This window comes from Trachemys scripta, chromosome 1, assembly GCF_013100865.1.
Source record: "Trachemys scripta elegans isolate TJP31775 chromosome 1, CAS_Tse_1.0, whole genome shotgun sequence".
NCBI classification, from domain to species: Eukaryota; Metazoa; Chordata; order Testudines; family Emydidae; genus Trachemys; species Trachemys scripta.
In genome coordinates this window covers 127,139,633-127,165,128 of record NC_048298.1, presented here as the reverse complement: position 1 = coordinate 127,165,128, position 25,496 = coordinate 127,139,633, and the positions used below count along the sequence as shown (strand labels likewise).

Below are 25,496 nucleotides of genomic sequence, written 5' to 3'. Positions count from 1 at the left end.
CACTCAAAACACACGGGTTACATCCCAACCCAATGGAGTCAACCATAAAATTTCTAATAGTGAAACTCAGTTGGACAGGAGTTCTGGTTAACAGCAGTTCAGGAGCACAAGGATGTACTGTACAGTACCTTATATGGAGAAGAAAGAAATGCTAACAAAGGAGTAATTTTGGATTTGTACTTTTTGACTTTATTACAAAACTATATAATAAGGTTCACTAGATGTAATGCTGACTTATGTTTTAGGATTTGGAACAAACTAAATATCTAGTACTGTGCATCTGTTAAGCAACTGGCCAGACAAAGCTAGGATAAACTCACAGTATATTATCCACTGAACACAAGCGTGTTATAAAAAGTTATGGACTCAGTTCAGCCAGATTTTAAGCAGTGTAAGGCCTGGTATAGGGCCCTGGAAGATGAAAGTCCATCATGAGGAGTGTGCATTGATCAGAAACAGCTTTACGTGTCATCACAGCTCAAAAACTGGGTAGTGCACACTGTGAAAAGGAGGTCTTGGAAGAGAGAGACACAGGGCTCTCTCCATGAACTAAAGATACCCTCTCCTACGTCTTTCCTGGCAAAAACCCAAAGGAAAATGGCAACAGAAGTACCACATGTGCTCCTTTAAGGTGAATTTCTACTTAGGCACAAGGGAGCTAGTTGGAGCAGGAAGGTGCAATTTGATCTCTAAGAACCACCTTGGTGAATCTGACCCTATATTTTGTACTTTACTCTAAAGAGGACCCAGTAATGTAAGGAGCAAACTATGTCACAAACTTCTTACAGGACATCCCTTACAAAAAGAGAATATAAAAATGAGTGTACTAACAAGAGAGCTGGTTGAAGATATTGCTTTTCCTGGGGAAAAGTTTTGACTTTTTTGAAAGAAGAAAACAACACAAACACTCCCCCCCCCCACCCCCAAAATAAAAACAAACAAACAAACAAAAAACCCACACCAAAATCTTTGGGTTGAAAACCGAAAATTTTGATTCAGAAATGTCACTGCAGTACCTAATGAGAGCTGTAGTTTGGGTGCCTTATTCCTTCATTCTCTTCTATGGGCTAGCTTTCCTGGCCAGATTACATCTCCCATGAAGCACCTAAATAAAAGTTTGGATTTTCAAATCTGCTAAGCACCCAGAAGCTCCCAATGAAGACAAAGGGAAATGCAAGTGCCTGCACTTTTGAAAAACAGACACTTAATTAGGTGCCTAAATATGAATTTAGGAGCCTTTTATGCATCTATTTTTGAAAATCTTGGCCAGTCTCTCTCTCTCTCTGCCCATGGACACAGACAACAGAGTGAAAGTCAATGGGAGTTAGGCACCTACTGCTACTTCTTCCTTTGAAAATTTCCCCCATTATAATCCATGCAGTGCATTTGAAGACAAATGGAAAGGCAGAAGTGCAGAATTTCTAAGCAGAAGCTGAGAAGTCATTTCTGTACCGGAGACCTTGAAATTACCTCATCCTGTGAACAAAATTTCATATTAACTGCCATATAGACATTGTCCCTCTAGCTGCTCTGATGAAATATATTTGCCTTGAAATTCTGCTGGCAAATATAACAGTGAATTATTTAAAAGAATCTTATGGCAGAGGAAAAAATATGAAAAAATGTATCCTGAGGCACATTGGCTTCATAGTGCCCGTTTATTTTAGGTTACTGGATAATGCATAGCAAGGGGCAGTGCTTGATTTTGGTAGAGAATCACAATCACTTAGTGTTGCTGAGGGCATGGATGCAAAAAAGTTAGGATAATATTTAATTTTGGGGGGACTTCCCAAGGCTGTTAAAGTAGCTACAGTAATGCTTTATATATAAGCATTATATTTTAAAGTAACTTCTAAAATAATCTGAGAAATTTGTTATTTTAAAATATAAACCTGAGGAGCAAACCAATTATTTTTTCAGACTGAAAAGTGATGGATTATTTTCTGTTACTTCTCTTGCCATTCCTACTCTGATCATGAAGTCAGAACATTCATGGCATCCATTCAAGACAGATTCAATATGCATTGTGCAATTTGCATGCACAAGCAAAAATAATCTAGAAGTAAAGAACACATTTGTCACTTCTATCAGAAAAGTATCACGAATAGGTAACTAATTATTTTTTCAGATGAAGTTATCCATGGTTTCTGGACTCATGTCACAATGGATGTATTCACCTGGCTCTCAAATCAATTTAGGATTGCCTTGCAATTAGGCTTCATTTGTAGCTACAGACACAACACTTTAGCATGCCATCTACTAAGGGAAACTGACTCGGAGGATCCTAAGATCATTGACAGTTTCCCTTTTTGGCTGGCTCTATGTATAAAGAGCTAGATTCAAAGGCAAACTAACTATATTCTGTGTTTATAGTTTCAGCAAGTGCAGAAGTTCTTTACACACAGAGTTGGCTGAAAGGGAAACTGACTAGAATCACACCATTCTAGTCGTTTTCCCTTTGCGGCCAACTCACTGGATCACTGTTTCAGTTACTGTGGCTGGCAGGACCAAATATAAGTGCAATCTTAAATTACTGTGAGGGCTGCATTAATACCTCCAAGCAGCAGAGACTCTGGGAGAGACAAGCAGAGAAAGACTGAGAGAGAAGAACTGTGAGGGCAGAAACAGTGGTGGTCCTAATGGTGATTCACACAATATTTTCGATTGAGTGACGATAAATGAAACAGTTTAAACTTACTAACTACAACATAAAATCATTACACAAGGGCTATACTCTACCCCTGAACTTGGCTATATTTTACCCTGAACATGGGAGGTCCACAGTAAACAGAGGCCTCTTATTTTGAAGACTAATTAAAAATGTAATTCAGCCTTCATCACAAAATGAGTTTGACACACCTGCAGTAACGAGTAATTTGTAGTAGACTTTTTTATAACCTCATATAAATGTAATGATGACGAAAGGTGCCAGATTGCATGTGTTGGAGACAGAAGTTCTCTATTTAGCTACAAAACAGGCACAGTGTCACAGTAGTAGTGACAATATCCCCACACTATCTTGCCAGTGTGTCTCAACCCTGCTCTGGAAGGATCACCTAAAGGGATGACCGGGCAATTCAGGTATCTCTGATTCTCTTCTTTTAAGTATTGTAACTGGATTTAAGTATTGGAGACATCTCTCGTCTGAATCCTCTATCCACTGTAAAATCTCTGATACCATTCAAGATAGAAAAATACTCGTGGCTGATATATTCAGAAAGCCATTCAAATAGGTCCCAATATAGAAAACCATTTAAAGCACATGCTTAACTTCATCCCTACTGAGGAACGTGCTTAAATCCCATCTTGACTTGAATGGGCTTTAAACATGTTTAAATGCCTTCCTGAATCAGGGCGATGGGACAATAACGGGAAACCACAGTTCTGAAGGTGATACACTACGACTCTTAAGTCAATTTGCTAAACTCACATTGTATTTTAATCGAAAGACTAGAAAACCACTGAAGAGCCTAAAGTTTCACCACTCGTATTTTTTGTAATATAGAGTAAACATGCTATTGCAGCTAAATTGTTTATGAGAAACAAAAATCTGAAGCAACCCACCATTTGCCTGTAGGTTATAAGCCACAACATATCTTGGTTGCATACGAGAAATAAATATAACTTTATCTCTTTATGAGATACGTGGCAATTATCTCATTACAGGCTGACTAAACAATAGATCTTTCCTCCAGAAAAATAAATCTATTTTGAAATGGTATGGGTGATATACTGGAATGATCCATCTATATCCGAAAAGTACTGAAAAACTAAGTTATTCAAAGTTAAGAAAAACTCCAGCCTTCTTCTGGAAATCATTCAAGATGTAAATATTTTTTCCCTTTTCACAATCGTACAGAATTATGTACAGAATTATGTTTCTAAAATTAGAACCAAATAATGCCAGAGGGAACACCACTAAATGGTGTGCAAATATTGTCAGGCAAAAAAAGAAAAAAACCCACACACTTTATTGTAGTACTTAAAATGTATTCATTTAAAGCATACTGGTTATTCATATATGAATGAAGACAAAAGAATCAATATAAGAAGAGATAATTCAGTTCTAAAGCTTTTTGTGAGCTCTGTTCATGGCCACCTCTTGCTTTGTTTGACTACAAATTTAAGCAAGTGTTTTGTAATGCTATTAACATTTTTCAACTATACAGTGATCTTTTCTTTAAGAACAGTATCTCACACTTCTCACCTACTTACAAAGTCTCAAAGCCCTAAAATTCCAACTGTCCTGCAGGAAATATTTTTAAGGGAACTCAGTGCTATTAAATGGAATTCACCCTGTTGGACAGGTGGAATTTTAAGACTCCAGGAGCACAAGATATTAGATAGAATTAGATCATATTGCATCCTCAAGTATAGCAGGACTAGCACACCTCCATAATGTAAAATATTGATGAAGCAAAAAAATTGTGTCTTCTTGGGCCAAATCCTGATTCTATTAAACATCAATGGGAGTTTTTCCATGGATTTCAATAGGATATTCTTTTCCCCTCTCCTGTAAGCAAATTAGTTACTTCTCAAACACCACCAAGTAACCTTTGCAAAATGATGCCATTTTTATTTTCTACATAGCATAAGTAACAGAAAAACTCCATAATCACAAATTCACAATGCCCATCTCCACAATCTTCTCCATTCGGGAGCCTAGCAAATATGAACATCTTAGTTGTGAAGGCTGATTACTATTTTATTCTATTTTAATTTAGTTTACCAGGGAGCAAACCCTGAGACAAAGGTCTCTTTGACTAGAGAGCCCTGGCAAGACTAACCACAGATGTAGCAGAAAGTTACACATTATAGAAATATGCTGCTCACATAACTATATTCACATGCCAATTTAATTTGTAAAAAGACCAAAATACCATGTTTTGCATTATAATGGAAAGAAAGCTGATCAAACTCCATAATAAATTCTTTAAAACAGAACACAGATGTGGCACGGCAGCATTGTCTTGAAGATGCAAAAAACACTGCATTGATCAATTGTTTGCAAACACTAAAGGATGTAGAGAAGACTCCATTCGAGAATGAACTTAAGTATCTTGGTGCCATGTTATTGCATACTTTAAAAAGCAAGCTAGACAAGTAAAGGATGAAGTCATAGACCAATGAAATTCAACCATGTTTCTATAGAGTTCACACACATTAACACAAAAAACTGAACTATATTTATGAAAAGCTATTTTTGTAAAATTATGATCACAACAGAAAAAAAAGTAGGGCGAGGAACCGCTTTGCATTGTCACTGAAAAAAACCATTAAGAACTGCATTAATTTTCTTTACTTTGTCTAAGAAAGAAAGAAAGAATAAATATTGGCAAAGTTAAGTGGTATAATATCCCACTTATATGGGGAGGATTTAAGTACATAACTCAATTAATGCCAGAGCATAGACGTGCTGGAGTTTTACTCTGCATTATCAAGACTTTTGAACACTGCTCAATTCCCCCCCCCCCCCGCTGTTAAAACAAACATTATTTCCTAGCTTTATATATTCATATCTGATTTGCCCCAACAAAACAAAAAATTACTATTTTCCACTGTTCATTTCCATGCTTTTAAAGGCTTTAATTTCCTTATTTTTAATATTTATTTCCCCTCTCTAATTCTCTATGGTACAGTTACATAGACGCAACCATACTGTCAAGTAAAAGTTTTTTGTAAATTTCCATGTGTATGTGTGTCTTTAAATGGGGCCCGCCAGTAGCTCTTCAATTCCAAAGGATCCTCAGCTGTTCTAGCACCTCCTGAAATGTAAGTCTTAGGAAGTCAGAAGTATACCTGACCCCTCTGCCTCACCTTAAAATGTACAGCTTAGGTTTTCTACAGAGACCCTGGAACCCACTGGCTCACAATGTTCTGCAGCACTCAAAGGCTGCTGGTTCCTCCAAGAGACGTCTACCTTGTAGAGTTACAGGTCTTTCATTCATTTCCATTCATCATAAGTTTATCTTTGCCCCTAAACAGACTTCAAATAATGTGCACAATGGACTACACAAACTCTAATAAAACACAAAATGCTATGCTAAATGATAATAAAACCATTTTTGTACATATAGTTTTTTAGCTTTTTTAAATAGCCTTTGCCATAGATTTTAACACTATGAAAGTTTACAATTTTTTTTAAGGTAGAGGACCCTGAGTAAAATTTTTAAAAGTTTAATTTGTAAGCATCCATAACTTATACTTGTTTTGTTAACTGCCTTCCAGTTATCCAACGAAAGTACTTGTGTACACTGAAAGTAATAATATAAACATTCTCCTTTACAGAATTATAAAGGGAACTAATATAGGGCTCCTAATGGAACTCTAGCTAGAACCTGAACTATGATGGAGTTCATTATCCAAGGTAATATTTAATGACGAAAACAGCATGACCCTTCATGCTCTGCCATGACTCTAATGTCACAGTGTGATCATCTAGCCATCAAGTGTGATACCTTGGCACACTTATGTGTACCTTGGCTTACAGGCAGCACTTCGATTCTTAGCTGGGTTTCATTCAGAGAGTCCCATTTACCAGATTTATGGTCCTGTTTTAGAGTTTTTCTTTCTTATCAGAGGACCAACTGTATCAGGTACTTTCCAAAGAACTGTCCTGAAAACATGGCCCTAACTGCACAAAACTTTGAATTTATAGTTTTCAATTAAACTTAAAGAATCTCACCTCTAAATTTAGAGTTCAGAGACGCTCCAAACAAGGGATACCAGAACACACTCATTTTCCTAACCAGTATTAGGCTGCAGAAGATTGTCATTAGCAGTTTGGAGAGAGATATAACTGATTTCCTCTGGGTAGTCCATATGCTTATCATTTGCACTGGAAAAGGTGGGTCTTCTAGTAGCCTAAGCTAGGCTATCAGGAGATAGTTTTGCTGTACTGTCAGAGTTGAGAGATGTGGCCTGTTTCATCTCTCCATTCATTCTTCAGCAAGCTGCAAGGGGTCAGAGGTTCTCCAAAGACACCTATGCCAGAGTAACAGTTTTCAATGAGACAGCTTGCACTGCTAGTGAGGTCCTGCTTGATGGAAGTGATATGCCAGGTAACAGGGGCAGGAAAAGAATCAAACAGTGGATGGACATTGGGAGTTGAGGCCTTTATATCACAGAATTACAATGCTTCCTGAAAATAAGGTTCACCTTGAGGTGCCAACAGTAAGGAAGTAACCCTACCTCTCCCTGGAGTTTACCACCTACCATACTCCTGAACTGACAGCAGGTGGTGGGGTGCACAAGTAGGCCATCATCCAATAAGGCAGCAGCATCTCCCATCACTACCCTGCCAGAAGCACTACTCTGTGTGTGTGTGTGTGTGTGTGTGTGTATGTGTGTGTATATATATATACACACACACACACACACACATATATATACACTGTAGCTGTTCTCCAAATTGTGGCCTAAGATGGACCCCAGAGCAAATATGAACTACTCTGAGATAATATGTAGGCCAGGGGTCATCAACCTTTCAGAAGCGGTGTGCCGACTCTTCATTTATTCACTCTAATTTAAGGTTTTGCGTGACAGTAATACATTTTAACGCTTTTAGAAGATCTCTTTCTATAAGTCTATAATATATACCTAAACTATTGTATGTAAAGTAAATAAGGTTTTTAAAATGTTTCAGAAGCTTCATTTAAAATTAAATTAAAATGCAGAGCCCCCCGGACCGGTGGCCAGGACCCGGGCAGTGTGAGTGCCATTGAAAATCAGCTGATGTAGGCCATACATGTCAGCAAATATACAATCCAACCCCCTCCCTACTTTTCTACTCTTGTATCATATGTGCACTTCTGCTCCTTTTATTCCTATAATGATGCTAACTTCTATTCCTTCTTTATCCCACAAGCATCTTCATGCTTTCTTCCATATTGCCCATTCTGCATGTAACATTGTCCTTTGACTACTCATGAAAACACTACCCTCTCTTCAAGACCAACTTCAGCCACAATTAATTACCACAATAAATTACCAATTGATAATGGTTTGGATGACGACTAGAAGGGACTTGTGATATTAAGGTGTTTATATCCTAGTGTATAAAAATCAATCAAACTTTAGCTGCATGTATGTCTTATGTCAGTGCATGCTCTTATCTTCCCCCTCCCATCTCCCTCTTTCCCCTTGCTAATGTTTGTTATACCCTCTATTAGACTTAGTCCTAAATTAGATTGTGAGCTCACTGCTGTAAGAACTGTCCCCTCATCTGTGTCTAGTTAAACAGGGACCTGGTTCTGTTGATGTCCCAGGTGCTGCTGGAATAAAAAAAAAAAAAATTATTATTTGAGAAAACTGACAAGGCAAACAAAGTCTGAGGAAGAAATGAGCCACACGTTGCATCTGAGAAGAGCAACTTCTCCTTACAGTCATCATCAGGGACATCAGTGAGGGGAAAAAAAGACTCAGCCATGAACAGAAGGTAGCCCTGTTTATAGGAAGGGCTACTGAAAACTTCTGACCATTACGATCTCAGCAAAAACACTCACCCGACATCATTTAAAAGGCTAAGATGATAAACTAAGAGAAAAATAATACGTTAAACCCTGATTGACAAACCCCACTCCAGTGAAGCATTAAGCCATTTTCAACAGAAATAAGGAGAATTTTGGATAAGTAAATTACAAACGAATACACACACACACACACACACACATACACACACACACACGGAGGACAGAAGGCAAAACATACTATACTTTATGTACTGGAACATTCTGGCTAATAATCTAAAAAGAAAACCATAAACTATACCATACTTTGCAGCTTCACAGGAAAATTCTTTGTTTCCCTGAAAGGATCAGGTAGCAATAGTAAATTTTATGTAAAAAGAAAAAAGAAAAAAAAAGCAACCACTGACTGTAATGTTTGTGGTTATTCAGAAAAAGTAATCCTCAAATTATAATGTCTGTGGTGGTAAACTACTACAAAGTGCTTCCAAGATCAGACGTGGTTAAAGCCTGTATGCAATGGAATACTACTTTTCCATGACTTTGCCAGTACAGCAAAAATAAACTTATCTAGTGACAGGCATCTCTTCTGACCAAGTGTCAGTAAGATCAGCACTTTTCTTTCTTATGCATTCATCATTCATAGAACATCAGATAAATGCAATATGCCCATCAACGTACTTACTGACTCCTAAGACTCACTTGTTAATCATATGCAATATAAGGTTTCTGGAAAAAAAAGTTAATCTTAGTATCATTTTTCAAATATGTCCTGTTTCTTTCCTACTTTTTTCTTTGTATTTTCCTACTGATATTCCAAGCTTTCTGTACAGTAAATCTCTAGTCCTATATAACACCTCCCTGCACCCACACCGCTCCATACACACCAAATATTACAAGTTTATTTATTATCTACATAGCTAAAGGCCAAATTAATCACTTTAAGTTATCTAAGAATCACTCCCCCCACTACTACATTTTATATGACAACTTAGGTCAAATTTTTAAATCTGGTTGGCAAAAGTTCAGCACCCAAAATTGTATTTAGGTATCTGAGTAGGGACAGTTATCTATTCATCAAGTTACTTGGTACCTACATATAGATTTAGGTACCTCTTAGCAACTAAGTTTGGAAGTGTGATTATGCCATCAATATTTATCTTTAATTATTTATTAAATAAATAAATCATCAATTTATCTGAACACCTAAAATAAATGAATAATTTAGGGCAGAATTCCTAGATTCCAAGGCCAAAAAGTACCATTGTGATCATCTAGCCTGACTCCTGTATAATACAGCCCATAGAATTTCTTCAAAATAATTTCTACAGTGTATATTTTAGAAAAATATCCAGTCTTGATTTAAAAATTGCCAGTGAAGAACAATCCACCAGAACCCTTGATAAACTGTTCCACTGGTTAATTACCATCACTGTTCAAAATTTACACCTTATTGCCAGTCTGAATTTGTCTAGCTTCAACTTCCAGCCACTGGATCATGTTATACCTTTCTCTACTAGACTGAGGATCCCATTATCAAATATTTGTTCCCCATGCAGGTACTTATAGGCTGAATCAAGTCACCCCTTATCCTTAAGGCAGGTTTTCTACTCTTTTGTTCACTCTCTTGGCTCTTCTCTAACCCATCTCCAATTTATCAGCATCCTTTCTGAACTATGGGCACCAGAACTGGACACAATATTCCACAGGGATTGCAACAGTGCCAAATACAATACAAAAATCACCTTTCTACTCCTACTCAAGATTCCCGTCTTCTTTTCATGTCATTTGCTTCCTTGGTTCATTTTGTTCTCAACATCTTGATTCTATGCTAAATGAGTGCTCAGATCTTTCCTCTTTTTGCCCTCCTTTTTGTTATTAGTTTAATGTCCTCCTGATTACTCTGGCCAGTCTGTCCCAGAAGAGATTTGTCCCCTTCCTACTGAGGTGTAGACCATCCAAATTCTACTACCCTCTTTCCCCATAGAAGGTGGACCAATGTTCCACAAAACCCTAGCCCCTTACTTAGCCATCAGTTGACTTCCAGAAGCTTCTGCCTTTCCTTTGCTTGCAGGACAAAAAGGATCTCATAGAAGATTGCTTGGACATTCCTCTTCTGCATGCTTCAAATTCCCTGAAGTAATCTATTACCTGTGAAATCTCCAACAATGTAGTGTCATTAGTGTCAATATGAATCCCCTGCAAGGACTGTGTTTTCCTTGGATGGCTGGAGAACTCTATGTGCAAGCTTGCTTTTCTTACAGGTTGGACTGAGCTGCCATCCACAGATGTGTCATGTACATCTCTGTTCACTTGAACCAGCTGGATCTTTAGAAGTATCTTCCACAATTTCAGAGTTGAAGACCTGGTATCAATGGGAAAATTCTAGCTGTGTGGAATTCCTCCTGGTCCTCTTCTCTCTGGTGGCCACAGCCTACCCAACCTCATCTGTCTTCAGTCTTGAAGAATGCCAATGTGATTTCTTGCCTTTGGTGGTTATGAACTGCTAGATCTCTTCTCTGACTTCCTGTCTCTGTCTCCTTGGTGGTCAGCTCCTTTCTTCTTTTAACCTGGGGTACTGGTGTTCCCTTAACCTGTCAAAGAACTCCTCAGCTTCTTGATTCTCAGCAGCCTCTCTACTTGTACACCTCCAGCCCAAGAATCTTTTTACTCCATCAAAGCCACCACCTTGCACTTCATGCACAGAAAGTCCCTTCTAGTTTCACACAGGACAGAAAACATGATACATCTGTTGCAGTCACCTCCACTGTTTCAACACTGGCTGAATCTGGAAGGAAAGCCTCTCACACTCTCTCCAAACTTGAGTTCACCTAGCAAGTGACTTTTTATACCAAGTCTCCCTGCTAAATTCAGCTCAGCTCCAGCCCTCCCCCACCAGAGAGGAATTAACCACCCAGAGACTTCTAATGGCAGGGCTGATCAAAGCTCTAATGGGTCACAACCTCGTAGTCTTTACCAAGGCACCAACAACAGACCTGTCTTAGCTGCTTACTCAGGGGCACATGTACACAGAGCGCAAGCAGTCAAAGAAACAACCAAAGATGGCCCAAACACACCACTCACCGAGTCCCACTATCTCTAAGCACAGAGTCTGCAGTTATGATCTCCAAAACTCTCCGATTAGTGATCTCTGCATGCAGCTATTTTGAAGTTGTAGGTCAACTTATATTTAGTTATTTCTCGCACCAAACTCCCATTGACCTCCATGAGAATTTGACTAGAGGAAGGAGTAGAAAATAAAAAGTGTAATCACCTCAGGATTTGGCCTGCAATTATAATAAGAAAAGCATGGTAATAGTGGAGTTTTGTTTCCATCCAGTGCAAATCTCTCTGACAGATAATTATCAAAGAGTTCACAAAAAGTCTACCAAGAACACTATATGAAGGGCCCAGTTCTGTATCCTTAGAAACCTATAGTAAAAGTCCAACTGATATGATGGAGAGTATATTTGTCCCCTCATCTGGGATACAGTTCAAAAGCCTAAGCCATTTAATCTGCTTTTCCTCTCTTTATGCTTCTTCCTTTTTTGAGCAGCAAGAACCAATGGATTGGAAAAAGATAAGAAAGAAGAAAGAAGGCTGGGCAGCTTATTCACCGGAAAATAGCATGTTGCCTCTGCATACACACTGCTGTTGTAAGCTCTAGATCTATCTAGAAGACAGTATCTATTACAGCCATGTCCAAATTTCCTCCAGGCTCTGAACATTTGTTGTAAAACTGTATTTAGGTCAAAGCCCTCAGTTAATTTGTATGTTTTTTTTTAAATACAATCCAAGAATCATGAACAAAACAAAACAAAACAAACAATGGAGGAAGGCAGTGAGTGTGGATCTGTAGAGGCAGTGTACTTTGACAACTTCAATTTCACTTGAGTAATTTTTCCTTCTCCATTGGGAATCATCTCTGCAGCAGCCCAATCCTGGAAGGCAGAATGGTAGTAACTAACCTTAGATGAGGACTCAGGAATAGTTAAAGATTAAAAATACAGTGGGGGAACCAGTTTGGAATACTTCAGGTCCAGACAGGATGTAACTAAAGACTGCAATGTAATAAACGCTGGATGGATTTGTAAGACATCCTCTATTAGTTGACGTTAAGTGGTCAGTTTAAAGCCAGTAGAAAGTGGAGATGTCCCTTGAAGAGTGAGTTCTTCTCAAGCACTTTATGAAGCGAGTAGTGGTCTATCACTGACATCCCATTTTGTTAGGAAACGCTGCCAAAAGCCAGAACTACTTGTCTGGATCCATATGATTGTGGACTTGAACAATAAGACACCACAATGATGCAGGCCTATCATAAAACAATGCTATATACTTGACTATTTTTTTCAAAAAAGCTTAAAACTAACTAAAGAGTGACTACTGAAAACCTACTGCATCTAACAAATACTGTGGAGAGGGGTATAAAAAGATGCGATGATGGTTCAAAAAACTGATGCCTGCACCAAAATGAAAGGAAGTGAGAGCAGACTTCCATGGTTTTACAGTGTGAAATTCATACCGAATTACAAGATCTGAGAGAGAGAGTGAGTTCACTTGGACCCAATAGTTGCTGATTTCGTAATGCTTTTGGGAACTGTGGTGCCAACGAATGAACTCCCAAGAGTGGGGGGCTGTGCAGAAGCAATTCTCGATGGAGAACTATCTGCTAGAGCAGTTATTTTTGGCAATAAAAAAAGAAAAGAGCGACACCCACACATTTTCCTCTCCCTCATATTAGCTTCCTTAATCTCCTTAGAGACCTACTGATCCTGAGCAATAAAAAAAATGGGAAGAGATGGGTGAAATTGAGCTATTTTAAATCTAGGGATCAGAAAAGGCCACTGTGTTTGTAATAAACAAGACTGGAAATTTGATTAATAAATCCATAATAATTTTTGGACAAACTTTTAATTTATTGTGTTTTCAACCTTATCCACATGTAGGGCAATGAGGAAAAATATGACAAGACTAATATTACCATTCAGTTGAGACATTTACAGCAGACTTAAACAACAAAAAGGAAAAAAAAGTGCTCTTTTAATGCATGTTCAGTTCCTTATGTATTTCACTATATAGCCTTCATTCATTTATATTGGATGCAGGGTAGGGAAGGGGAGTAGAGGTCCTTCCAGAGATTCAGTCCAAAATTGATTCAGGCTTGCCAAGTCCATTGAAAGAAGCACTCCCTCAAGCACAAGTATAAATACCAATTTAAAAAACAAAGCAAAAAACATTTAGCAGCAGGGAGGTAGCCACTCATTTTCCAGGACTAAGTACTGTATGTCCTAGCCATTTAGTTTTACCTTCTGAGCAACAATATCACACTGGTATTCATAAACTGATGAAATACTTTCAAGCACAGGGAGTACCATCTTAAGAATTTCTAATTAATCAAGTTGTTTCAACCATTAAGACATTTACTGGTTTGCCAATAAAATTACATGGGACTTTCCAAAATAATAAATTATAAATCATAGTTCTGCAAGGAGCTACACTACATGAACCCTCAATAATCTGAACATATTCAGTTGTCTTGATTGCTCAGAGGTTTACTGGGGAGAGACTACAGAGAAGTTCACATTTTTTCCATAAGTTATTTGTCTAAACGTGTTCCAAAATATATTTTCTTCGTATATCTCAGTATATCTCACTTGTGGCTTGGCTGAGTGAAGTACTGCAGCCTCAATTTTCCTGAAATACTTTCCCAGTGCTATGATCTTTGCATTTTGGTCCTTTTGCTCATGTCCAAGAGGAAGCAGATTTTATGTTGGTTCTTTTAGTTATATGCAGACATCAAAACTCTCTTCTCGTCCCTAAATTACCTGCTGTGAGGAATATGGTTGTGGCAGATTCTTTCCCTTAATATTCAGGGTAAACTACTGTGAATTATCCACAATGCAGTATTGCAAATTTGACCTTAAAATTTTAGAAAATGATAGATGGAGATACTTTGCCTTCAGCTCTCTCGGAGGGCTACGAAACTCAAACTATAACATAGACCTGACTTTCCAGGGCTTCAACTTTAATTTTATTTCTATTAATTTCTTCACTATTGTCTTTTATTGGTGTAAGAAAAATTTTGCTCAATTGTTTCATCTATTTCTCTTGTGTTTTCCAAGTCTTAATATCTGAAGTTTCTATGTCCATCTTGCTTGTAATTAGGTTTGCAAATTTGTAAATTCATAGCATTACTTTGCTTATATTACCAACTACACTGCTAAAAGACTGTCACACCCTCCGTACTTTATCCAAAATATTTTGGATAGCCTCATCCTATGTCCCCATATTTTTTTTTGGTCTTCCAAAGTTTCAAGGATAGGGGAGCAGGTAGACCTCTGATAGACACAGAGGGATACTCCCCATCTTCTTCCTGGCTTGGGGAGAAAACCTCCCCACAGCTTCATTACACCATTGAATTCTGTGGTGAGAGCTCCCCCTCCAGTTTCAATCCATTTTAACGACCATAGGCTCCATAACATCCCCATTGCTTTTGTATTAAAAAATGTAATTTTGAATCAAATTGCAGTGGGATAGTTTTCCTGATCTTTTAGGCATTCTTTTTTGTATTGACCCCTACTAGAAATATAGTAAACCCTGTTTTCATGGAAGTTGCCAGTGTAAGATGCATATAGTGTACCAAAAATAGAACAAAAATACTGGAGTTATGCCAGCATACATCTAGCCTACTGAGCATATGACTTCCTCACCCATAATGACTTTTCAATGTGTGGTACAAAGACCATGAGGCCACTGTGCAAACAGTACAGTATCTCTGTAATCAAGACTCTACTTATTTTAGGAAGCAGAGCGTCTTCTTCCCATACTGCATTCCAAAAATAAAAAGAATACAGAGAAACTCTCTCCTGAATAAAACAGGTCTCTTTTATAAATCTGATTATCCACCTGGATAACACATGTTTGAAAACTGAAAATCTCAGGATACTTTACTAAAAGGAAACAAACAGTCTCTTGGACTTACTAATACCTTACATCCTCTTGAGATACTGTTACAGAAAAAGCCTGACATTCCCTTGGTGATGTAATATATCTCATTTATCCCTGTCAGATTTATGAGGCCTCAAGGTACAGTATCTCCAGTTCAATATAAAAATCTCAGTTGCCCAAGTGAATATGTTCATGAAAACAAAGCGAGTGTTGATAATGTTTTAATGGTACCCCCCTCCCCAGAAAGGTCCTTTATCATGCTGAAACCAGGTTACATTTTAATAGTTGACTTAATTGTGGAGAACTTTTACTTTAATTTACTATTTTTTATTTGGACACCAAATTATGCTGGTCACCCCAACCAGCTTCCGAGACTGTTGTCAGAGCTATTAGCTGAGGAGAATACATAAATAAAAAAAACCGCTATGTAAACTGAGAAGCAGACTCCGATTTCAACTACAGACTCTACACCTCTCTCGAGGTCTGAAACATGGAGAGTAACAATTTAATAGGAGTGAGTTGTGTTAAACAAATTTGCTTTTATTCAATGGGTGTTTAATTTGCATAAAATTATTTAAAAAACACACACAAAACTTTCTTTATGAATCTACAAAAAGATTACATTATTAATGGATCATTTGATGGTGTTGCCTGGGATAGCAGGGGACAGGTCTTGATGAGGTCCCTGCCAGTCCTATGTCCCTTTCTGTCATTACCATTTATGTACACTTTTGTTTTCTTTCTAACCTGCTTAGAAACTAAAGTGAGAATTCATACTAGATGATGCAGCATAAGAACATAAGAATGATCATACTGGGTCAGATTAATGGTCCATTTAGACCAGCATCCTGTCTTCCGACAGGATTTGGTTTCCAGATGCTTCAGAGGGAATAAACAGAACAGAGCCATTATTGAATGATCCATCCTGTTGTCCAGCCCCACTTTCTGGAAGTCTGAGGTTTACAGACACCCAGTGCATGGGGTCAGCTGCCTGACCATCCTGGCTAATAGACATTGATGGACCCATCCTCCACAAATTTACCTAATTCATTTTTGAACCCAGTTATATTTTGGCCTCCACAACATACCATGGCAATAAATTCCACAGGTTGACTCTGCTTGTGGGAAGAAGTACTTCTTTATGTTTGTTTTAAACTTGCTGCCTATTAATTTCATTGGGTGAACCCTCATTCTTGTGTTACATGAAGGGGTAAACAACATTTCACTATTCACTTTCCCCACACCATTCACTGTTTTACAGACCTCTATGATATCCCACCTTCGTCACGTCTTTTCTAAACTGAACAATCCCAGTCTTTTAAATCAGTCCTAACATGGAAGCTGTTCCATACACCTAATAATCTTTGTTGCCTTTTTCTGTACTTTTTATTCCCAATTCTAATATATCTTTTTTAAAATGTGGCCACCAGAACTGCATACAATATTCAATTTTGGGCATACCATGGATTTATATGACGACATTTTGATATTTTCTGTTGTATTATATATCCCCTTTCTAATGGTGTCTAACATTGTTAGCTTTTTTGACTGCCAATGGATATTGAGAAGATTTCTTTCAGAGAACTATCCATAATGACTCCAAGATCTCTTTCTTGAGTGGTAACAGCTAATTTAGACCCCATCATTTTGTATCTATAGTTGGGATTATGTTTTCCAATGTGCATTACTTTGCACTTATCAGCATTGAATTTCATCTGTCATTCTGTTGCCAATTCACCCCATTTTGTGAGATCCCTTTGTAACTCTTCACAGTCAGCTTTGGACATAACTATCTTGAGTTCAGCAAAACTAGAATCCTAAGTGCTTTATTATTTCTATGTGAAAACTGCAGTGACGTAGCTGAGCTTAGTTTTAGGATATGAGAGAGACAAGGTAGGTGGGTGAGGTAATATCTTTTATTGAACCTACTGCTGCTGGTGGAAGGGACAAGCTTTCGAGCTAGACAGAGCTCTTCTTTAAGTGAAAATTAGCAGTTTGAATAAATACAGTAACTGACTGACTTTATTTTAGGTTTTCTATGAATTCTTTGAACTTTTGCAACTTCCTCTGAATTCTCTGAATACAATACTTCATACACTTTCAATATAACAACTTTTTGATTTCCTATGTAATAAACTATTTAATCTTCAGTTCCCCATTCAAAACAAAGACAGACAGATACAAGGATCCAGGGCCTTGGTATATTTTTTTCCTGAAACCAGTAGTACAACCTTACCAACATAGTTGTACTCTGAAGACTTGAGGTTTATACCCATACTGGATGATCCTCACCACTCAAATTTTACCTCATTAGATTTTCTGGAATTTTACAGATACACCTCTACCCCGATATAACGCTGTCCTCAGGAGCCAAAAAAATCTTACCACGTTATAGGTGAAACCGTGTTATATTGAACTTGCTTTGATCTGCCGGAGTGCACAGCCCCGCCCTCCTGGAGCGCTGCTTTACCGCGTTATATCCGAATTCATGTTATATCGGGTCACGTTATATCAGGGTAGGGGTGTACTGCATAGAGCTACTCCCCCTCATATACAATCTAATACATCTTTCTTATATAGTTTCTACTCCAGTACTACAATATCCCATTGATTTTTGGAGCATTCAAACATGCTTCAGAAATGTCTTATGACAAGGTTCTTTTCCTTTGCCAGACATTCTAGTTAATCTATTTTTCCTTCTAAGCATTTCACATTTGTATATATCTTCTCAGCTTTTAACTTGCCTGGCACTGACTGAAGTTCTTTTTCTTGGTCCTTGGCAGTTTTAAGATCAAACTGAATTCCTGTTTTTCCACTGTTAATCCTGTGTATACACCTAACTGCACAATCTCCTTGGTCTTCATGGCTAGTTGTGGATTTTTCTGGGTTTTTGCTTCTATTGTCTTGCTCTGGGTTAACTTTATGACACCAAAATTTGTTTCAGCCATCCTCTACTTCTAGGTGGATTTTTATCCCACGGGAAGTTTGGGAGATTTACAAAGGTCTTCAGCTTCTTGCGTTGTTTACAGTCATCACTGCTAGGGTCATGCTTCCATGCCATAAAATATCATTCCTACTCACCTTAAATACAGGAGATGTCTATAATGGCTCTTTTTCTTCTATTTTTGCAGACTATTGTGCTAGAGCAGAAATGCGCCACCTCCTTAACTGACATGCTTCATTTCTCTTCCTTGTAGTTTGCAGTTTGGACCATTTATTCATATTAAATTACAACACAATAAAAATCTCTATGGCTATATGTATCTAGGTTTTTCATATCGCATTCACCACCAGGATACTGAACACCTTCCAAATTTATGAAAAAGTGTATTCAGATATATTTGTATTTCCCAACAGATAGGTTATGTTATTTCTTTCCCTTGCTGTTAATTTCAAAAAGCTAAGCAAAAGAAGTGGGTTTGTCAGTGATATTCATGCTGATCTTTTCTAGTATTGAGTTCTAGATATATGTGCCAGTCACAGAGAAAGTTCTGTCTCCTCCACTTACAAGTCACACTCTTAAGGCGGACAGTTCCATTGCTCCTGGCGGAAGTCAACATCACCCCAAGTGAGGTAGTATCTAAGGTAACTTAGATGAATCCTTGGTAGGCTTTGAAGAGAAGGACTAAAACTTTGAATTTGACCCAGTATTAATTAGGAATGAAAAGAGGCAGAGTGCTTTGGTACTATACTCTGAGCAGCCTGTAACCAAATAGAAGTGATGTTTTTTGTTTATTTTATCAAGCTCAGCAGTTTCTTTCCAGGACACAAAGCATAATAATAAAATCAAGCCTGGAGGTGATGACCCCGAACCAATGAGGACGGATGCATGTGAAGCAACATTCAACATAAATATTCTCTCTGTATTGAAAAGATTTAAGGATGTCCTTACTTTACAACAGAGTGTAAACAATTAAATCATATGCCAGTTGTCCTCATTTCTTTATCTAGGTCAGGGGCAGGCAAACTTTTTGGCCTGAGGGCCACATCGGGTTTCCAAAATAGAATAGAGGGCCGGTTAGGGGAGGCTGTGCCTCCCCAAACAGCCAGGCATGGCCCGGCCCCCGACCCCCGCTGCTTCTCGCCCCCTGACAGCCCCCCCGGGACTCCTACCCCATCCATCACCGCCTGCTCCCTGTCCACCCCTGGACTCCCCCCATTGTCCCCCGCCAGCCCATCCAACCCCCCCCTTCCTGACTGCCCCCCCGGGACCCCTACCCCCATTTAACCACTAATGTTCCCCGCCCTCTGACCCCTCCCCATTCACACCCCGGCCCCTGACCACCACCCCGAACTCCCCCGCCCACTTACCGCGCTGCCTGGAGCGCCGCCCAGAGCACTGGATCAGGCTGCGCCTCTGCAGCTGCGCTGCCCGGTCACCCAGAGCATTGTGCCAGTGGCACAGTGAGCTGAGGCTGCAGGGGAGGGGGAGCAACAGGGCAGGGGCCGGGGGCTAGCCTCCCGGGCCAGGAGCTCAGGGGCTGGGCCGGATGTAATTTGCCCTCTGATCTAGGTGCTCACAGATTGTTTATATGTTTTACTATCTTTGAAAGGACTTAAGTGTGGTTATCCTTTGTAAACAGCAATGGCAAGAAAATAAAATTTAGCTTGTATCTGCCGAAAAAATAAAGCATAATGATGGAATAATTTGAATGTCAAATACGGTTCTGCTTCGGAAGCCTGTACTCAGACACATAATGTTAGCAGACTAATTGCCTGTCCTAATAGGTAATCTGCAAGATGTGCCAGATCTACCACTTGACTTTCAGTTGACCAATATGATAAACTAAAGCTCCATCTAACATCTATTGATTATAAACTGTCAATTTAGGTGTGACACACTCAGATTAATTCAGCAGGAAAAATGTTTTCGTTTGACTTCCAGAATTTTATTATAGTGATATTTTATATACTAGTGTTGTTTATCCAAACACATACAAATTATGTACATATAATACAGGAATCACTTTATTTACCAGTTTATTTAATAACATAGCACATAATTTTGCACAACTTTAGGGCAGGAAATGAAGAAGAATACGATATTTAGTTAAACTGAAAGAGGAGAATGTATGTAGGAAAAATGCAGCCTGTTTCTTAACATATGTTCTGTAGACTTGCTGTGACTTGCTAAGTATGTCTATTGCACTTTAAAAGCTAATGTTTTTGCTTATGTAGGGTTTACAAAATCATGGTAAAAAGTTAGAAATTCAACATCTGAATTAAACTCATTTATTCAAAGTTATTCTTTGGACATTTTGGACCAATATTAAAATAGGATGCCAAAAATCCAGTAGATTTCTTGGCTGCTTACTGAAAAAAAGAGGTTGTTATAATGGACGAGACAACATGGTTTTTGGAAGAATGTATAACCATTATTGCAACATATTTAATTTGTAGTTGCTATTATCTCCTTTAAAGCATGGCTGGGAAAGACTCTGTTTCAACTTGTATAAGTAACGCATACTCAACCCTCATCGGAGCATTAATATTGCTTAAGAATTTCTCTAGAAAAGTTTCACTATTCACTGTTTTTTTCATCCATCCAGTCTCCATTGCTTTCTCTGTCTTCATTCTATATGGTATCTTAGAATAACTGGTGTATAAATAACGAGACACTGGAATTCTAACCCATTGTAAAAGAAAAAAAATTTGATGTTGAATTCTAAGTATAAATAATAACGTAGACCTGACAAAAGACAGACATATTTATGGTAATTAATATGCTGTTAAAGTGCCTAGAACCCTTTACATGTTTTGATAAAAACTTAATGTTTACATTTTTAAAGGATCTAACTAAACATTCTGTAGTCATTCAGAGGAGTTTAAACATGGCTTTTGAAACAATAAAAAACACAAACAGATCTATGAAAAGGTAAAATGTACTCACTTGACTGGTTTTTCTTTGCTCTTGCACAGCCTCCTGCACAGCCTGAGCGATCTTTTCTTTGTCTTTGACACATTCGGCCTGCCATAGCTCTTTTTCTTTTGCATGAATTTTCTCCATGTTTCTCCTTTCCTCTTCGACTGCTTTTAAAATGGCCTCTTGCATTACTTCTTTTTCAATCTTTGAGACAAATAAAGCAAAAGTGAATGACAAAAAACACTGAATGCCTGAATCATTAGAATCATTTCATTTAGAAGGATTGGCAGGCTACGCGATATAAGAACAATAGATATTTTCACTTCTATATCACTAGTGCATATCTGGGCCTAGGACAGTAATGCCCCTCCAAACATTACCATGGCTATTTGTTAGTTAATAAAAATGAGTTGCTGATTGGAGAACTTTGGTAGCAGTGTCTATTCAGCCTGCACATGCACTGCTTCCCGTGCTCTGCCATGAAGCTAGCCAGCGTGCACGGGTGAACCCTCCTCAGTTCCTTCTCTACCACAGAGTCAATGACAAGAAACTCAGAAATAGAGGGGAGGAGGATGGGGAGGAGCGCCCATCTCGAAGAACCATCATTACTGCACAAGGTAACTTCTTCTTCTTTGAATAGTGTCCCTATAGGTGTTCCGCTGTAGGTGACTCCTGAGCAGTGCTCCCCACCGGAGGTTGGGGCTTCGGAGTTGAGTCTGTCATAGATGATAGTACCGAAACTGTCATCTATGGTAGAGTCCCCCAGGATGGCATAGTGTTCTGTGAAGGTATGCGCAGATGCCCAGGTAGCTGCTCGGTAGATTTCTGATATAGAAATACCCTTGGGAGAAGGCGACTGCCAAGGAGACCCATCTCATAGAATGAGTACATATTGAAGATGGGAGTGTTGTGCTGTGAATTGGGTAACGTAGTTTGATACGGTTAGATACCCATTTGGAGAGTCTTTGAGCTGAAATAGATGTGCCTTTTAACCTATTTGCAATGGAAAGTCTCAGAGGTTTTCTAAAAATTCTTGTCCTGTCCTGACGTCGAGTGTATGGAGGATGGCTTCCCTATTATCCTGATGAAGTTTGGGATAAACGGTCGGAAGGTGAATGATTTGGTTCATGTGAAATGTGAAAGTCACCTTGGGAGTGAACTTCAGATGTAGTCTAAGAGTGACTTTGTCAGGGAAGAACATTGTGAAGGGGCAATGCTCTGTCAGAGCCGCTATCTCCTCTTTCCTTCTTGCAGAGGTGATGGCAATCAGGAATGTCGTTCTCATGAAAAGGTGAGTTAAAGAACAAGAGGCCATGGGTTGAAATGGCAATCTGGTCAGTCCTTTTAACACTAGATTGAGATCCCATTGTGGGGGTAGGATGCCTGGGTTGAGGAAACACATTCACTATGCCTTTGAGAAACCTCTTTGTAGTCGGGTGGGAAAAACTGAGTACCCTTCTATCTGCTGGTAGAAGGTCGCAACTGCTGCTAAGTGTACTTTCAGCAAGTAAATAAATAGAGAGTTCCAATTTCTTGAGAGTCAACAGATAATCTAGGATTACAGGTAGAGGGGCTATATCAAGGGTGACACCTTAGGGCTGGCACCAGATTCAAAGTCTAGTATCCATCTGGTAGGTGGGTACAACAGGTAGCTACTTTTCTACTATGTAGTAACACTTTCTGAACATCCTCAGATCTGCAGTATTCTCAGGTTGGGATGGAGAGTGTGCCTCTCATTCTGCGATAGAAGATAAGGAGTGACTGGAAGAGTCATTGGTGGACATAGCTCCAGTTGTGACAGGTAAAGATACCATATCTGTCTGGGACAGGTGAGAGCAATCAGTATGATGTTTGCTTTTTCTTTATTTTCAAGAGAACTTTCAGTAATAGAGGGAAAGGTGTGAAGAAAGCCCTTGTCCACGAGAGGAAGAGAATGTCTTCCATGATGTGTATCCGATCCCTGCTCTGTGGACATTTTTTGTTCTGGTAAGTGGCTAACAAGCTTATTGTCTGTGGCCCCCATTGTCAGAATGTGTCATGGAGTATCATCAAATCTCCCATTTGTGGTCATGTGGTAATTTGTGGCTAAACTATCCGCTGTCATGTTGTGCGCTCCCAGTACATAGGCCGCTGATATTGTGATATATGTGTGCCTTTGATCAGCGGGAGAAAGTAAGCACACATATTTCTGGCCATCGCAGTTCGAGTAGATTGATGTGAAGGCACATCTCTGATGGAGACCATTTGCCCTGCAGTGTGAGACCGTTGAGATGTATCCTACGAGGGATGCATTGGTGTCAGGAGTAACGATGGGGAAAGCCGAACAAATGGGATTCCCATGCAGTTGTTTTTGGGTCTTTCCACCAATCCAAGGATTGTTTGACCTTGATGGGCATCAATAGTAGTTTGTTTATGTTGTCTCTGTTTGGTCTGTAAACCGAACCATGGTTGAAGGCATCTCATGTGCAGTCTGGCATGAGCTATAGCCAATGTACCCACAGCCATATGCCTCAGAAGTTGGAGGCAGTGTCTGGTCGTAATTTGTGGGCTGGATTGCACTGTCTCTAGAAGCATGGAGAGGCTGAGGAATCTGTGATGTGGGAGGAGTGCCCTCGCATTAAAGAGTAAAGGTCGGCTCCTATGAATTCTAGCCTCTGTACAAGAGTTAATGTTGATTTTTGTGCATTGATTTGAAGGCCCAAATTCTAGAATGGATCCAGTGTGGAATGGTGATTCGTTGGGCTTTGGCAAAGGAACATGTGCTGAGAAGACAATCATCCAGGTCAGGATAAATCATAATGCCCTGGGAGTGTAAATGGGCCACCACTACTGCAAGGACCTTGGAGAATACTCTGGGGACCAATGAGAGACCAAAAGGGAGCACTAGTAGGGGTCTTGGTCTAACGTAAATCTGAGGTATCATCTGTGACTCAGTATGATTGAGATGTGGAAATATGCATCTTGAAGGTCAAGGGCTGAGAACCAGTCTCCTTTTTCTAACACTGGAATGATTATTGCTATTGTAACCATCTTGAACTTCTGAGCCTTGACAAATTTGTTGAGTACTCTGAGATCTAGGATGGGTCTCCAATCTCCTTTTTTCTTAGGAATCAGGAAGTAGGAAGAATAGATATGCCTCTTAGATGTATGTGCTCTGGCTCTATAGCTCCTCTCCTAACAGGCTCTCGTGAGAAGGGTCTCTGAAGGAGGACGGGGAAGGTGAAATGGATGGAGTACCAATCTCGAATGATCTCCAACAACCACTTGTTGGAGGTTATCCACTCTCAGGTGCTGCGAAATGGGGAGAGACAGCATCCAAAGGGAAGGGTGAGGGTTTCCAGGATCAGGTGATGTTGAAGAGAATGTTCTATGGGCACTTTGACCAACCTGTCAAAACTGTTGCTTTGAGGTGGAAGGTTGAGAGGAAGTGGGTTGCGAACACAATGGTTTCCACCTAGGGAACCTGAACTTCTTCCTCTGAGGTTCATATGACCTCTGAGCTGGATATTGTGATGAGTGGGGTTTAAATGATGGCTGAAGGCTATATTTTCTCTTAAACCCAGGTGTGAAGATCGTGAGGGATTGAAGAGTAGCCCTGGAGTCTTTTAAGGTGTGGAAGGAGGTGTCAGTCTTTTCCACAAACATTTCCCTTTGTCCCTTTAAAAGGAATGGCCTGTTCAGTCGTTTGAACCTCATTTGGGAAGCTGGATAGGTGAAACCAAGAATTTCGTTTCATCACGATGGCAGTCAAGATGAAACGCGCCGCTGGGTCAGCTGCATCAAGTGCAGACTGGAGAGATGCTTTAGCCACCAGGTGGATTTCATTGACATTGGTCTTCAATTGTTCCTTATGAGAATCTGGGAGCTGCTCAATAAAGGATTTCAGTTTTAAGTAATTCTGATAATTGTATTTTGCCATGCAGAACTGGAGAGTGGTTAAGGAGCATGTTTTCCTGCCAAAAAGATTCCGACCTTCCAGTTCCAGTCATAGGGGGGTGAATTTAAATTGGTGTTGGCGGCTCTTTGAGTTGACTGCATCCACTAGGATCAACTGGGAGGTGGGTGGGAGAAGAGAAACTCCATATCTTTCACCAGCATGCAATACTTTTTCCTCAGACCGTTTACATGTTGGTGGGACAGACATGGGAGTCTGCCATATGATTTTGGCTGGGTTCAAGAGTGCCTTGTTAATAGGGAGTGTGACACTGCACCCCATAGTT

The 25,496-nt window shown here is 39.3% G+C and overlaps 1 protein-coding gene across 7 annotated transcripts in view; it reads right to left on the bottom strand.

Annotated features, from left to right (window-relative positions):
- The window catches only part of CCDC91 (coiled-coil domain containing 91), a 350,759-nt gene that overhangs the window by 95,620 nt on the left and 229,643 nt on the right, over positions 1-25,496 (bottom strand). For all 7 annotated transcript variants that reach the window (XM_034784606.1, XM_034784585.1, XM_034784596.1 and 4 more), the window contains one exon: positions 21,304-21,480. In XM_034784606.1, coding sequence (XP_034640497.1) covers positions 21,304-21,480 — 177 coding nt within the window. The remainder of the gene's footprint in view (positions 1-21,303; positions 21,481-25,496) is intronic.